The sequence below is a fragment of the Paroedura picta genome, chromosome 1 (genome assembly GCF_049243985.1).
Source record: "Paroedura picta isolate Pp20150507F chromosome 1, Ppicta_v3.0, whole genome shotgun sequence".
NCBI classification, from domain to species: Eukaryota; Metazoa; Chordata; class Lepidosauria; order Squamata; family Gekkonidae; genus Paroedura; species Paroedura picta.
Genome location: NC_135369.1, coordinates 95410048 through 95426012, shown reverse-complemented (window position 1 = coordinate 95426012; position 15965 = coordinate 95410048). Strand labels below are relative to the sequence as shown.

Here is a 15965-nt window from a genome sequence, read left to right as displayed (position 1 = left end):
TCATACTGAATGTAGAGGCTGACTGGAAGAAAATAAGGCCAGGTGTAGCATATTGTATAGAGATGTATCAGGCAAATCACAGTGTATTTACATCTGAACTCAAAAAGCCTTTGATCGGTTCTCTCCTATCACAGAGTTTGGGAATCAAGGAGCTAGAATAGGTGACACGACTATTTGAAAGCCATTTTGTTTTTGGTAGCAGCACGATTTAAGAATAAGATAAAGAGCCTCTTGTGGCGCAGAGTGGTAAGGCAGCAGACATGCAGTCTGAAAGCTCTGCACATGAGACTGGGAGTTCAATCCCAGCAGCCGGCTCAAGGTTAACTCAGCCTTCCATCCTTCCCAGGTCGGTAAAATGAGTACCCAACTTGCTGGGGAGTAAACGGTAATGGCTGGGGAAGGCACTGGCAAACCACCCCGTATTGAGTCTGCCATGAAAACACTAGAGGGCATCACCCCAAGGGTCAGACATGACCCAGTGCTTGTACAGGGGATACCTTTACCTTTACTTTACAGAATTACAAAGCTGAAATTTCTCCCATCAAAAAGGATAAAGATTTGCTATTTCATGGCTGAATTGAGAAACAGCCATATTCACAGATCAGCAACCCTTTGTTTACTTCAATCCAGAATTTTTTACTTGCACAACTGAAATTTCTAAACCAGTTTATTTTGAGGCAGTTTATTTGACTGGGTTTACTTCAAGAATGCAATATATGCTCTTGATCCTATTAATGCTTTCTCGGAAGTCCTAAACTTAGTGGGACTTATACTAATTAGAACCCTTTGCCCATTTATCTGAGAGGAAGCCCCATTGGTATGGTGAAATTTATTCTTAAATGGAACTTTCTTCCAGATAAACACGCAAAGTGTTGTATACAAGTGGAAGAGAGCCATTTGTATACTCTAGCCAATGTTACAATTTTCCTATGAGTTAGATCAAGAAGGCTATCAGTTCTTCTCCAGCCGTCTTGCAGGTGTCAATGGAGCCTTCTTGCTCTTTGACCCTAACCTGTGTTCATTTTTCAGTCTTCTTAAAGAATGAGCCGATATTAATGTAGTAATAGAAGCAAAAATAAAAGGGTGTATGTATGCCAATAATGACAGTATCCTCCCTTGAAAATTCTGTTTCTTTAAGGCACCTGTGAATAAAATACTTACTCCAAGTGTGAAAACGCAGAGGGAGGACAGATGTGCGGAACAACTTTGCCCAAACTGATTCCAGTCCTTCTGGATTGGCTGCCAAAAAAAAAAAAAAATCAGGAGTAATTCAAGAATGTAGAAAAACCCACTGTAATGTATGTGTTGACTGATTGTAATTTCTTTTGGTGACTTGGACAAACGTATTCAGAAGCCAGATTTTTTACTCAGTTTAGAATGAATTCTTGTACGCAATCCATTCCCATGCCTGCTTCACAGACCTCAAATAATTCCAGAGTTTTAGAGACGTTAGTCAGCTCACTGAAAAAATAAGCATGAGAAGTCTAGCAATACCTTCTTAGCCCTTCAGATGACACCACGCATATTCAAAACGACAGCCTTGCCTCTGCAGTAAAGTATGCTCTGCAAATTATTAATCCCAGGCAGTAAGATCCAGACCACTATAACACTGACGTTACAGTGCTTGCATGTAACCTTCCACAGCACAACGACTTCTTTGACACAAACTTATTTTGGATTGACCTCCCCCCTACGGGCCACCCACCTCCTCCCCCTGCCCCTACCTGTCCATCTTTGGTCCCCGTCCCAGCTCTCAACGACGACACCGCCTCCACTCTGGCGCGACGCCAACCCCGCCAACTACCTCCCTATCCCCAACTACGCACGCGCGTCTCCCGGGCTTCAGCCAATCCGGTAGCGGAATAAACGGCGCGTGCCCTGTTGGAAGAGCTGCCTTGGCCTCGGCGTTCCGGCTGCGCCCGCTGCTTCCGGGGACTGGGGAAAAGCGGCGGAGCCTTTTCGTCGTCAAGGCGACGTCGTTCTTCAGGTGAAGGGGCCGGCTGGTGTCGCTCTCAGTTGGGGAGATTAACCTGTTGGGGCTTCTGGCGGTTTTCTTCCTCTCCCCCCGCCCCCCTCTTACCTTCCTCCCCAAATTACACGCAGCCTGCAGCGCCTTTTGCGCTAGTATAGGGAGCCTGATTTGTCATTGCAGCCTGAAGGATGAAAATAAATCAGGTCGATAAGACCTGGATTCCAGCCTTGTCAATATTCTTGTATTAGTTAGAGAAATGTATGTGTTAATACTCTCTCTTGAGCTGTTTTCTGTCTTGGCTTTTAGCAATGTGGCTGTTCAATTGTAGTCTTATATATCCAAAGCAACGAAGAGTCCCAGTGGCACCTTCATACCTTACAGCATATGCTTATGCACCTAAGTACACTTACCAGAGAGAAACATATTTCAGCTCATCCCATCATTATGCCCACATGGCGATCTTTATCCTGTAAGAGTACCCACAATGCTATGTATATTCAGCACTCAGTATGGTTCATGTGTATTATGTTCCAGTGTTTACAAACTCCTTATAAAAAGAAACCAGTATTATTATTACAGGGACATTTCGTGGGTCTGTGACTCACGGGGCAGTATTTGCTTTGCATGCAAAAAGCTCCAAGTTTGATAGCTGACCACTCCAGTTAGAGAATGCCATGACCATTCCTTTATACAAGCCATATTTCTTCATGAAGAGGGAACTGCTTTATACCAAATTTGACCATGAGCATCTAGATTGTTATGAGCCTCTTGTGGCGCAGAGTGGTAAGGCAGCCGTCTGAAAGCTTTGCCCATGAGGCTGGGAGTTCGATCCCAGCAGCCGGCTCAAGGTTGACTCAGCCTTCCATCCTTCCGAGGTCGGTAAAATGAGTACCCAGCTTGCTGGGGGGTAAATGGTAATGACTGGGGAAGGCACTGGCAAGCCACCCCGTATTGAGTCTGCCATGAAAACGCTGGAGGGTGTCACCCCAAAGGTCAGACATGACTCGATGCTTGCACAGGGGATACCTTTACCTTTACCTTTATCTAGATTGTTGTGTTGGGTATTGGCTCTCCAGGAGTTTGGGCTGAGGAAGGTCTTTACTGACACCTGTACTCAGAGCCACATTCACGCCTGCTAAAACTATGTTATGATTTGAAGGGTAAGTGTTTAATTTTTCTATCTCTCTTATGTATCTTAGGGCTTGATATTATTGCAAAGATGGTGAATGTCTTGAAAGGAATACTTATAGAATGGTAAGTAAAACTGCTTTCTTAAATGTGAAACATGCTTTATGTAACCTTCCCTGGTGCCCTCCAAGTGTTTTTAGAAAGCAAGTGTTTGGACAGGCCACTGGAAATTTGATTGGCCATGCAGATTTTTTAAAAAGCCAAACATTCATTTTGGTAATAAAGTACTATGTGACTAAAGATAATTTATGACAGCCATGTTGTGGCTGGCTTTGCCCATTACACTGTCAGAATTCCAAAGGTGACTGCAGGCCCAAGCAGGTTAGAGATCCCTTTTGTTGTTAGGTGCGAAGTCGTGTCCGACCCATCGCGATCCCATGGACAATGATCCTCCAGGCCTTCCTGTCCTCTACCATTCCTCAAAGTCCATTTAAGATTGCACCGACTGCTTCAGTGACTCCATCCAGCCACCTCATTCTCTGTTGTCCCCTTCTTCTTTTGCTTTCAATCACTCCCAGCATTAGGCTCTTCTCCAGGGAGTCCTTCTTTCTCATGAGGTGGCCAAAGTATTTGAGTTTCATCTTCAGGATCTGGCCTTCTAAGGAGCAGTCAGGGCTGATCTCCTCTAGGACTGACCGGTTTGTTTGCCTTTCAGTCCAAGGGACTCACAAGAGTCTTCTCCAGGACCAGAGTCGAAAAGCCTCAATTCTTTGACGGTTGGCCTTCCTTATGGTCCAACTTTCACAGCCATAGATTGCAACTGGGAATACCATAGTCTTGACTAAATGCACTTTTCTTGGCAGGGTGATGTCTCTGCTTTTTAGGATGCTGTCTAGATTTGCCATAGCTTTCCTCCCCAGGAGCAAGTGTCTTTTAATTTCTTTGCTGCAGTCCTCATCTGCAGTTCCTCTTCACTTTCTGCCATTAGAGTGGTATCATCTGTGTATCTGAGGTTGTTGATATTTCTCCCTGCAATCTTGATCCCAATTTGTGACTCCCCTAACCCCGCCTTTCTCATGATGTGCTCCGCATACAAGTTAAATAGGCAAGGCGACAATCTAGAGACCCCTAGAATAGGCCAAATGGTAGTTTTACTACTGTAGATAACAGAAAAGTTATCATAGGAGGTCAGAATCAAAGTTTTGATACTGTTGAGAGACAGAAGAAATGGTTGAAGACAGGAATTAAATGTTAAGTAGATGTCTTTGGGCAGCACAAGTCTTGGACTTGGATATCTGATTCTGCATACGGTTTGATGTATGATCTTGGCTGAGTATACTATGTCCTGGTTGAAAGGGATTAATGGCCAGGTTATATATATGTAACCTGAATTTTTTTGTCCTGGGAAGGAGGCCTAGATCTTGCACTACCAAACAGCCTATCAGACACATGGTATGAAAATATGAGGTGTCTTCAAAAAGTTTCTGCACTTTTATATTTTTGCTGGAAACACTGAGGGGAGGAAGAGGAGTAATTGGTCGTGTCTGAGAGTGTCCTGTGACTAGTCTGTCTGGCAAGCTGGCTGACTTTGCAGTTCAGTATAAGAGTTGTCACGCTGTAGTGATGGCTGTGAAACTTATAAATTCCACCAAAGAGGAACAGTGTTGTGTCAAGTGCTTTTGTGGGCAGAAGGTGTGCCTGGGGTGCAAATTCATCTCTGCATGTGTGCTCAGTCTGGAGATAAAGTTCTTTCTCATAGAATTGTCTATGAGTGGGTTGAAATGTTTGAAAATGGCTGTACTAGTGTAATGGATGCAGGGGGCTCTTGATGTCCACAAACAGCATATGACAAAACACTGTTCCTCTTTAGTGGAATTTATAAGTTTCACAGCCATCTTCACCACAACGTGACATCTAAACTGCAAGGTCAGCTAGCTTGCCAGACAGATAGTCACAGGACACTCTCAGACATGACCAATTACTCCTCCTCCTGTCCTCACTGTTTCCAGCGAAAATATAAAAGTGCAGAAACTTTTTGAAGACACCTTGTAATATAGAGGGAATGGGAAGTAGAGAAGTTCTAATTGTACTTTAAAGTGTAAGCTGCTTTAAGGATTTAAGATTAAAAAGTGAATATTGAAAGTATGTAAAATGACAATCATGTTTTCTGTAGCATAAATGAACTGTGTTACAGTATGCTATAATATTCCATTGTAACTTTATTCCATTTATTCCATAAATATAATCTGTTGGTATTTTGCATGCAAGATAACATTTTCATGGCATCTGATGTTCAGTTTAGAGGGTAGCTGCAGTAGAAGAGAGAATTCAGTTTCAATTTACACACCAGGCTTGGAGGGGGTTGAAAGGGGAGAGTCCCCAGTCAAAAATCCGTGTTGATTCATGCTTGTTGCATGTGGTAGCAACTGGAGTCCAAAGAGCAGCGGATGCCTGCCCCAGACCTGTTCCCAGCCAGCACAGTCAGCTGCTGGGCTGTTTCTGGCGGGTGGGGACAGGGGATGGAGTGCGATGTTACATCCAATGGGGGTGTCTAGTTGATGTCACTTCTTGTGACATGTGACTTCCAGGGGTGTGGCAGGGAGAAGTGGCATGCTGACATCACTTCCGGGGTTTCTAGAAGCCTGAAGAATGTTTCAGAGGTTTCTCAATGGTATGAAGGTTGAGAAAGCTTGTTACAGACCCACAAGATTTTCAGTGCAGACCCTTTTGAGAATCAGAATTACACAACTTTGACTCTTAAAAGCTTGATACCTTAAAAATTATGTTTGTCTCTAGGGTGCTTCTGGACTCAAACCTATTACTGAAAGTGAAAACAGTTTGTATTTGGGACCCAATTTAATAGGAAAAATTTCTCTATATATATACGAATCAGTTCAAGAAAAAAAGATAGTATTAGTGCTTGTTCTATGAAGTGGGAGACGTTTGTGGAACCACAACTTCTTTCCCAAACTATTCTTTCAGCTTTTCCAAAATCTGCTTAACAACTTTTCTGGTATTATCTGAACATCAATTACAAACAGGAATGATGTGCCACTAGGCTAAAATATAGCTGAATCCCTGTTTGCTGGTATAGCCTGAAGTAGTTGTATGTAATCTGCTATTTTCTTTTTTTCATAGTTGTTTGTACTCTCATAAGTTCTTCATGATTTGTTGATGGGATATCAGCAAAACTAGAATTCCTAACATCTCTGTATAGTGCTTTATTGGCCTAACTATATTTCTTATCAAATCAACCGAATGTATTTTAGTTTAGTTTTTTTTATCATTAAGAATTCATGCTGGCTAAGGATATTTTAAAGAGATCTAATAGTTTTCGCCTCACATGAAGCTAATCGACATTAAACACTGTGCCTCCATTCTGTTTTGGAAGTGTGAATCCCATTTTAATCTGTGGAGACAGTTAGAAGAAGAAGAGTTGTTTTTTATACCCTGCTTTTCTCTACCAGAAGGAATCTCAAAGCAGTTTACAATTGCCTTTCCTTCTTCTTCCAACAACAGGTACCCTGTGAGGTAGGCAGGGCTGAGAGAGCCTTGATGTTACTGCTTTGTGAGAGCAGCACTATCAGGGCAGTGATGAACCTAAAGTCACCCAGCTAACTGCATGTGGAGGAGCAGGGAATCAAACCTGGCTCACCAGATTAGAAGATGCTGCTCTTAACCAAGCTGGCTCTCTATGTAAATACAGCTTTGAGTTCTCTCTAAAACACCTGCCTCATGGCCACCCACAAAATTTTGAGAATTAAGTGCTGCAGGCATTATGATAATGTACAGAACTGCCTCCCAAAGAATATAAATGTGTGCCTGTTAAAGAGAGCAAAATTGGATAATGAAGAAAGTAAGAAAGTTGATTTGAAATATGGTGTTAGAGGAGAGTTTTACAGACATCACAGACTGCCAAAAGACGCATAAGTGGATTCTATATCATATCAAGCCTGTACTCTCCCTAGAACCTAAAATGACTAAACTGAGGATATTGTACTTTGGTCACATTATGAGAAGATATGAGTCACTGGAAAACATCATAATGCTAGGAAAGGCAGCAGGACAAGAGGAAGCCCCAACATGAGATGGATTGCCTCAAAGAAACTACAGCCCTGAGTTTGCATAGGGCATTTGGAATAGTACTGCCATAAGCTGGAAGTGACTTAATGGCATTTAACACATGCAAGGACAGCAACAGCAATGACAGGGTCTCCTCATCTGCCCAGCAACTCTATTTGTCTATTGCATTTCTGTGTCACCTTTCCTTGCTGCATAAAACGGTTTATAGTAAAATAGTAAGTGAAAGCTTTCTAGAAGAGCAGCACAGTAAGGTAAAGGTAAAGGTAAAGGTATCCCCCGTGCAAGCACTGGGTCATGTCTGACCCTTGGGGTGACGCCCTCCAGCGTTTTCAAGGCAGACTCAATACGGGGTGGTTTGCCAGTGCCTTCCCCAGTCATTACCGTTTACCCCCCAGCAAGCTGGGTACTCATTTTACCAACCTCGGAAGGATGGAAGGCTGAGTCAACCTTGACCCAGTTGCTGGGATTGAACTCCCAGCCTCATGGACAGAGCTTTCAGACTGCATGTCTGCTGCCTTACCACTCTGCGCCACAAGAGACTCTTATGAGCAGCACAGTAATCCTTAACATGCCCGCGGCGCCGCGGGCACCGCGGACTAAATAATTCGCTAAGCCCTCAGGCGGAGGGCTTTGTCCGTGATGAGGAAGGGGCCGGATTGGCCCCTTCCTCCTGACAGACCATCGGCCGGGCCAATTGGCAGGCGCAAAGTGCCTGCCGATTGGCCCGGCCGATTCCTAACCTGCCGCGGCTCGCAGTTGCTTCCTTGAGGGCGGCCTGATGCGTCGGGAGGCGCGAAGCGCCTCCGATGCGTCAGGCCGCCGGCAAGGGAGCCCCTGGCAGCCGCGCATTGCGCGGCTGCTGGGGCTTCAGCCCGCCCGCAAAGGGAACCCCTGGCAGCCGCGCTCTGCGCGGCTGCCAGGGGCTCCCTGCCCAACGGCCTGATGCTGCAAGAGGCGCAAAGCGCCTCTCGCAGCGTCAGCCCACTGACAAACGGAGCCCTGGCAGCCGCGCTCCGCGCGAATGCCAAGGGCTCCATGATCTAGCGCCCGCTGCATTTAGCTGCAGCGGGCTTGATTGCTAGTACATTAATATAACCAAATTCCATTAGAATCAGGGAGAAGCCAGGTTAAACAATGCAGTCTTAATTCACAGATGTCCTATGATGTGACCATAATTTTATTTGTATCATTGCAGTGACCCAGCAATGAAGCAGTTCCTGCTGTACTTGGATGAGTCCAATGCCCTGGGGAAGAAGTTTATCATACAAGACTTGGATGAAACACATGTCTTTGTGTTAGCTGAGATGGTTAACTGCCTTCAGGAAAAAGTGGGAGAGTTAATGGACCAAAACTCTTTCCCCATTACGCAAAAATAGACAGTGGAACTGGGATCATCTTCATCAAACTGGAGTCAGTAGATGTGCATTTTTCTGTCACTGGTGTGGAGAGATTTGCATAGACACAGTCACTGTAATAATTGAACTCTGTATTTAAATTAAATTTTCATGAATTGTTTCCAGGGTGGAAGGTACTGGCCATGTGTGTAAATGGCGCCTTTGATGGCAGCCAGTGGGCCCCAGGAGTGCAGTCCACAGTTCTCTTCAGATCCAACAAACAAGAGTTCTAGGCACTGGAATAAAACTGAAGTTAGCCTTTATTGAAGAAAATCAGGATACATCAAGAGAGATCATACACAAGCAAACACTGTCAAAAACAGTTTTGCCCCAGAAAGAACAATTATACCCTCACCTCCATGCCCCTCAGTCACCATAATTCTAGCGGGAATCTCCGTTCCCACAATAAGCCTGTTTGATCCTTAAAAGTGTGGAATTAGTGGATGGGCTGTCTAGGCAGTGGGCAGGTGTGAAGGCCAAACCAGAGGAAATGTTTACATTAAGACCCGGAAACAACCAGAGCATACTGTTTTGAGTTTGTTTTCTGTCAAGGGGGAAATTGCAGTTTTCTCTGTTACTCTTTTTTGTAGTTGTCTATTTGCATTTTCACATTTTGATTTAGTGTATAGTGCTGGCATAATAAAATACAATCACAGGACTACCTGCTAATTAATTGACAAACCCTGCAAATAAATTTTAAAAGCCCGACAAAAAGGTTCTAGTTTGAGTCCTTTCAGTACTTCCTTTAGTAAGCTGTTCCATAAGACAAGTAGCTATTTGTTTCAGAGTTTGGGGAAACGCTCCCTCAAACAAAGATGCTTAATTATCCTGGCCAATACCTTTTTTATAGCCTTTTAACCATGATGTGGCAAGAATTAATTTGCAAGTGGTAGCCTTCACAACTCCAGTCCAGTGGTCAGCATTGGTTAGGAAGAACAATTAAAATTATTTGAGTGCATAAGGGAGATGGTGGCTGATACAGGATCTGTGTCTGAACTGGCATCTCAGGCAGGCCAGATTAGATAACTTCAGCAGCAAAGAACCATGGAAGTGCATTGCAGAAATCCACATACGTTATGTTTCCTTTGCCTGAAGATCAATTCTAGAGGCTGAAGGATTACACATCATCCTGAAAAGCTTTATTGGACAAGATTCTGGTGATGCAATAATGGCAGTGGAGAAATCCTTTACTGCCACTCCATGTGGCCTGACTCCGATTGCATCCTCTGCCAATGTCACTCTAGCTGTGTCTCAATCAATTTAATATCTTTTAATGACAATATACCAAAGAACTAGTGATCTACAAAATGAGGAAAAACATCACCAAGGAACAATTTTGTCAGCTGTCCCCTAAAGTCCCTTCTCATTCCAGGTCACTAAGGAACAAACAGCACTACCATTCTGTCTCCCAAAGTCCTTCAGTTTCCAGGCTCTCTTGAGATTCTAGGTTAACTTCAGTGGCTTACCAGCATTGTAATAACCAAGCCAACCATGACTTAATTAGCTAATTATCTGATTGTGACACTGGTCAGTTCTGTTCCACCTACCATCTTCCTCACTACTTGGTGCAACAAAGTAAAGCAAGTGTGTGTGTGTTTGCATGTGTGCCCTGTCATGCATGTAGATCATAATATCCTTGGGACATCCCCATGGTTGCTATGAATATGGTCATATAAGGTGGTCTCGACATGGATTATGAAAATCCCCCAGAACATCAAATATGAGTTGTCCATCACTATTCCATATATCAACTTTGCTGGGGAGCAAGGCAGCCAGTACATCAGCACTATTCCTAATCCGTCTCTGGAACTCAGTAGTCAAGTATCTCATGGATAATGCCAGTGCTCCCTTTCTGCCACCCTATTTCTTAGAATGAAGGGCCAAATGTCCAAGCAGGGTAGCCTGTGACAGAATATGATTATTTGTCTCATTTATACAGTCTGACAGATCTATACTCCCCTTAACATTCCAGAAGAATGATTTTAATCTTAACAGACCTGACAGTAAACAGCATTAAGACTAGACTAGAGGTTGTAATAGAAGATGACACACCAACATCATGTAGATGAGGACAGAGATTAGAGAAAAAACACTCTTACTATCATACTGTGTGCCCATATGCTAAAGCCTTAATGGAAACGTCCCCCTAATGTCTGTAATATTGTATATATAACAATATGAATCATACATATTGGTCCCTTATCTTTTGCACGTCCCCATTTGTTGTAGTGGTTAAGAGTATCGGCTTCTAATCTGGCGAGCCATGTTTGATTCCCTGCTCCTCCACACGCAGCCAGTTGGGTGATCTAGGGTTAGTCACAGTCCTGGTAGTGCTGTTCTGACCGAGCAATCCTGTCAGAGCTCTCTTAAAACCTCCCTCAAAGTATATCTGTTGTGGGTAGAGGAAGGGAAGATGATTGTAAATGGCTTTGAGATTCCTTCTGGTAGTGAAAAGTGGGGTATAAAAAACCTCTTCTGTTTCATAATTTGTATCTGTTATTGTTACTGTTATGTTATTATTGTTACAGTTACGATGAATCCCCTTTGTTTTATATAAACTGCCCAGAGCCTTACAGGAAAGCAGTGTAGAACTAGAATAAATAAATAAATCTTCCTTCTTCCATTTTAGCATCTGAACCTCTTTGACCATTTACGCACTGGGAACTTCACTACCCCAGCTCCTATGCAGGAGCACATATCGGGAGCAGATGAGGCACAGCAGGCCAAATGCTCCCCCGTGTGGCTGCAGGAAGAGGTGGGGCAATCTGCCACGACTAAAACTACAGCCTGCAGCCCGGCATAAAACCTCCAGTGCATAAACGGTGTTTGTAAGGTAGATTAGTCTGATTTCATGAAGATTTTCAGAATAAGGAGTGGTTCAATTAATGTCATACACTTAAGCTAAATGATGGTTGATAATAGATAATCAACCACTTGAGCCCATGACCTTCTGTATGCAGTTAAGAGAAAATGTCTTTTACAGAATGGGGTTATCTGTCAGAGAATGCTGGATGGTGAGAAATACCTTGTATGATGTAAGGGTGTGTGTGTTTGGGCGGGGGGGGGGGAGAAGTGTTGGAGAAATACTGCTTCCATATTCTTTATATCCGTAGTATCCATCACCAATAACAACTGAATATTGGCAGGCGTGTGTAGTATTAACTGCTATGCGCTAAAGCAGGTAGATAGCTTGGCTTGGACAGAATAAAAACACCCAGTCAGTTTATTCAAACCTTTGTCAGAGCTGCTCAGTTCAAGGCTTTGCCTACCAGCTGCATGAATTTGCTGCCAAGCCAAAGAAGAACTCATAACAAGACAGTTTTGTTGTTCATGGTAGTTCGGATAAGACTCGGCTTTGATTTCACAAAGAAATTTGACCCTATTTGTATAGGCTAGTTAGTTCACTTGGCTCTGTGTGCACCCTTGTACTGCTTCTGTTGGGAAAAGCTGGTTTTATTTTACAGATGTGGCTAATTTCCAGCAGTTTTAGATCAATCAAAACGTATTTTCAAGGTGGTTTCATCATGATTGCTGTAGTCAGCCAAGAGCACCTTCTTGGTGGTGCACTCAATCCATCAAATAAGATCAGGCGCCAAGGCATGAAGGTTGGCAATCTCACTATCTGCTCCCTAGCTCTTGAAATCTCTTCCTTTAGGAGTCTGCTAGATCAGAGCTTGGGTATAATCCAAAAGCAGTCTAACTGATGCGAGATTTCAGAGGCTATATTAAGGTATTTTGCTGAGATTTGGGGGCTTTTTAGACTTTCTGAATGTTATGACAAGCTAGAAGTTAAATGAATGAACAGATACATTAATTGCCTAGGAGGCATAACTTCCCTCTTGTCTAGCTCACTGCAACACAATAACTAATAACACTAGATACCTTTGGGGTCTACCTCTGGCAGCTATATGTCCTGATTTACCAGAAGGGTACATTCTGACTCCGCTTCCCCGTGCCTTCTCCAAACACCTGAATATACTGTCTTTAGGGAGCTTAATAGTGTTTGTGCCACAGGCATATATGGAATATCCTAACAGTCCTGGGAGAGAAACAAGGAGGGAAGTAAACCAACATTTGTAATCTTGTAATATACTTCTTGCACCAGCTTCCTGTGAGCCAAATATCTCCCCATCAACATAAAAAACATGCTGTTTTGCTGAACAGATGTCATGGTAATAGTATAAATTAATGATTTTCAGAGTGTTTTTACTGTTTCTGTAATGTTTAAACCTTGTGCAGTAAGTCAACATTTTTCTCAATATACCTATGTGAAGCTAAGATTTCAACTGTATGTATGCACTCTTGTTTTGGGAGTAAATTGTATTGAACTATCTGGGGCTTACTCACTAGACCAGTGGTTCTCATCTACCTGATGGCGCAACTCCCTTTGGGTTGCTGAGGTTGCTGCCATGGTGGCGGCAGCAGTGCAGCAGTGGCCTCAGTGAAACAAAGGGGGGTCATAGGGTTCTGTGCTCCGGCGTGCTGGTGATCACAGAAGCCCGAGGCAGCCAGCAGAGGGGAGGGGAGGGGAGGTGCCAGCGTGTCAGCCAGCACCCCTCCACACTGTGGGGTGGCCACCTTGGACCTCTTCCGGAGTGGCTGGAGTGTGCCAGAGCACGCAACCCTCATGCCATTAGGAACATGGCCACGACCCCTGGGGAAAGGGTTGATTGACCCCCCTAGAGGTCACAACCCCCAAGTTGAGAACTGCTGTACTAGACAATGTTCATAAGATTTGGCTGCCCAATGCTTAAAACCACCTAGTTATTCTGGGGGTGGAGTGGCCATTTGAGGTAACAGTTCAAAGCTCCAGATCAGCTCTTCACTGGTATCTTTCCTCCCTCCAAAATTATTTTGGCAAAATATTTTTGACTCCTAAAATTCCAGGGGAGGATAAAATAAGAACATAAAATGTAGGAACACAGCAAGTGTCTTTCTTATTTATAGCTTATAATTTCATAAGGAAATTGTGTAATTGGTGCAGCAGAGATCGGGAGTTTGGATCCTAGTGCCAGCATCAGGGATGCATAATTATCATAGGCTAGCTTACAGGACCCAGCCTACTATTGGTTGTTGCCAGGGAGCTCCACTTAGGGCCAATCACAGGCTTTGGTGAGAACCTCCGGACTGTATATAAGTTTGAGTGGTTGGCTGTTGTTTTAGTTCAGTTGTGTACAATCAATAAACAGCTGGTGTTTTGGCACACAAGTGCCTGCTATTCAGTCCTGCTTTATTTCACTTTGAATCAAACATGTACAGAGTGGTCAGAAAAACAGTGAGAAATTATTCAAATATGAGCTCTTCTCAGCAAGTTCTACCATAAAAGTGCTGTTCTTCAACTTTACCACATTTTTGTCTTGCCCTATTTCTCAGGAAAAGGGTGCCAAACATATCCCCCTCCCCCCAAATTTATCTTCTCACCTTTGTAAGGTAAGAGGCTGCAAAAATTAGTAGTCTAGGGTCACCCACTGAACTTCATGGTTGTAGGAGAATTTGCACATAAGGTTGCCAACTCTAGTTTGGGAAATTTCTGGAGATTTTGGAGTGGAGCCTGAGGAAAGTGGGGTTGGGGGGGGGGGTGGAACAGCCAGAAAAGGGAAAGCCTACAGCCACTGAGAGAGGTCAAGGGCTCCTTCTGAGGCCCACAATGATATAAGGTGACAACAAGGATCAGCACTGGAGGGTCATTTAAAGCTGCAACAGAAAGGAGAGCTGAGAAAATCATACTCTGTGGGCAGAAATCATTCTCTCTGTGGGAACAGTCTGGTGGATTCAAGCTAGCACCTTGGCTTTTTCATAAATCTTTTCGCAGATAGAGCTGTAGCAGTGGTTCCCCCATGGAAATCACCCTATTGGCACCGCACCATTGGTGGTACTAGCAGATGACTTTGAGAGTTGCCATCTGACCAGAAAAAAACATCCTCACTTTCCCCATGTCTTTAACAGCAGATCTATTAAAATAATTGTGACATTTTTCATATCCTGAAGATAACTATTATCACCTTTCTCCACAAGAATTGCCTTACTTGATGGAAGCTGGAATATCAGTTAAACAAATTATTCCTTGACAAAGTCTAAAACTATTTGTCAGATTTCATCATAGCAAAAATAAAAAGGTAAGCCTGTAATATGCTTTTAATTATTATCCAATATTCGTATTATATAAAACAGATTCTGTGATACTTCTATAAACATATCCACATTGTTAATTAGAATTGGAAATGGATATTTTAGACTGGCTGATTATGAGGGCTGAAAGGCTTTCATCCAAGAGATCTTAAAGGCATCTAGAATGACATTTCTGATGTTTCAACAAAAAAAATGCACTGATTGTAATTAAAATCAGTATCCTTACCAGAATATTGGAGGACAGTCAGTATAAACCTTTTTTTTAACAACAGGGAATCACAACAGTGATAGATCAGTCGCTTGTTAATCATAGGTCAATTAATTAAAACTATAATTGTTAAACACATAGAACAACAAATCTAGTTAAAGAAAAAAACAGTATGGTTCTGAAAAGGGAAGACTTGCTTCACATTTCTAGAATTCTCTGGGAATGGAGGAAGCATGTAGACAGTGAACTTTACATACCTGGACTTCCCAAAAGCTTTTAATAAAGTCCTTGACCAAGTAAATTCGGCAATCACAAGATAATAGGATATTATTCAAAGTGTTAAAATCCAAAGCATATCTCAAGTGACATTCAAGTGTAAGTAATGGAGAAAAAAATACTGACCATACTTATGTGTGATTTGATCTGAACAAAGGATGCTGTGCATTTCATATTGAACATGTTCAACAGCTAATTGCGTGCTCAACTGTGATGATCATACATGAGCTGGTTACTGGGCCTGATCAATTTGCATAGAAAAATGGAACGCCTGCTGAACAGGTTTACATCAGGTGTTTGTTCCTCCCCACAAAAAAAAACACTGTGCATATGTCCAACGCTGCTGATCATATTACCAGCCATTAACGTTGCTAAGAAGTACTTAGACAAACATCAAACAGTAGGATTTTTTTTCTTTATAATCATTTTATCTGTCTATTTATTATATATTTCTATACCACTCTCCCTTTCAGCTCAGGGCGGTTTACATTATAACTCTCATATGTGGTAAAATACTATGAACATTCAATATGAAACTTATTTAACAGTGAACTTGTATAATTTTAATTGTCTATTGATATACTGGAGGGCAATCACTATTGCATTAATGGGAACTAGTATTCTAACAGTTTATTGCCATGAATTGCTAGTTTCTTTGAGTTCCTACTCTTAATTTTTAGAAAAGAATATGTTTCTAGCCCTTTTCATTGCAGAAATGTAAGGGATACTTAACTATGGATTGTTAGAAAACAGCCAGACAAGAGCTTGGTGGGGG

General features: G+C 42.8%; 2 protein-coding genes across 5 annotated transcripts in view; one reads left to right on the top strand and one right to left on the bottom strand.

The window, feature by feature from the left end:
* Positions 1–1829, bottom strand: part of SERAC1 (serine active site containing 1) — a 34404-nt gene extending 32575 nt beyond the window's left edge. For 2 of the 4 annotated variants that reach the window (XM_077348693.1, XM_077348699.1), the window contains exons 1-2: positions 1725–1829; positions 1162–1239 (exon numbers count right to left, since the gene is read on the bottom strand). In XM_077348693.1, the coding sequence (XP_077204808.1) occupies positions 1162–1239; positions 1725–1732 (86 nt within the window). In that variant the 5' untranslated portion in view covers positions 1733–1829. Of the gene's footprint in view, positions 1–1161; positions 1243–1724 lie in introns of those variants that run through there. The other 2 variants (XM_077348708.1, XM_077348717.1) reach the window with 1 other exon arrangement.
* A 28-nt stretch (positions 1830–1857) lies between these two features.
* GTF2H5 (general transcription factor IIH subunit 5) lies at positions 1858–13785 on the top strand. Its single transcript, XM_077348682.1, has 3 exons — positions 1858–1987; positions 3172–3226; positions 8379–13785. The coding sequence occupies exons 2-3, from the start codon at positions 3192–3194 to the stop codon at positions 8557–8559; spliced, it is 216 nt and encodes a 71-aa protein (XP_077204797.1). The 5' UTR covers positions 1858–1987; positions 3172–3191; the 3' UTR covers positions 8560–13785.
* The last annotated feature ends 2180 nt before the right edge of the window (positions 13786–15965 follow it).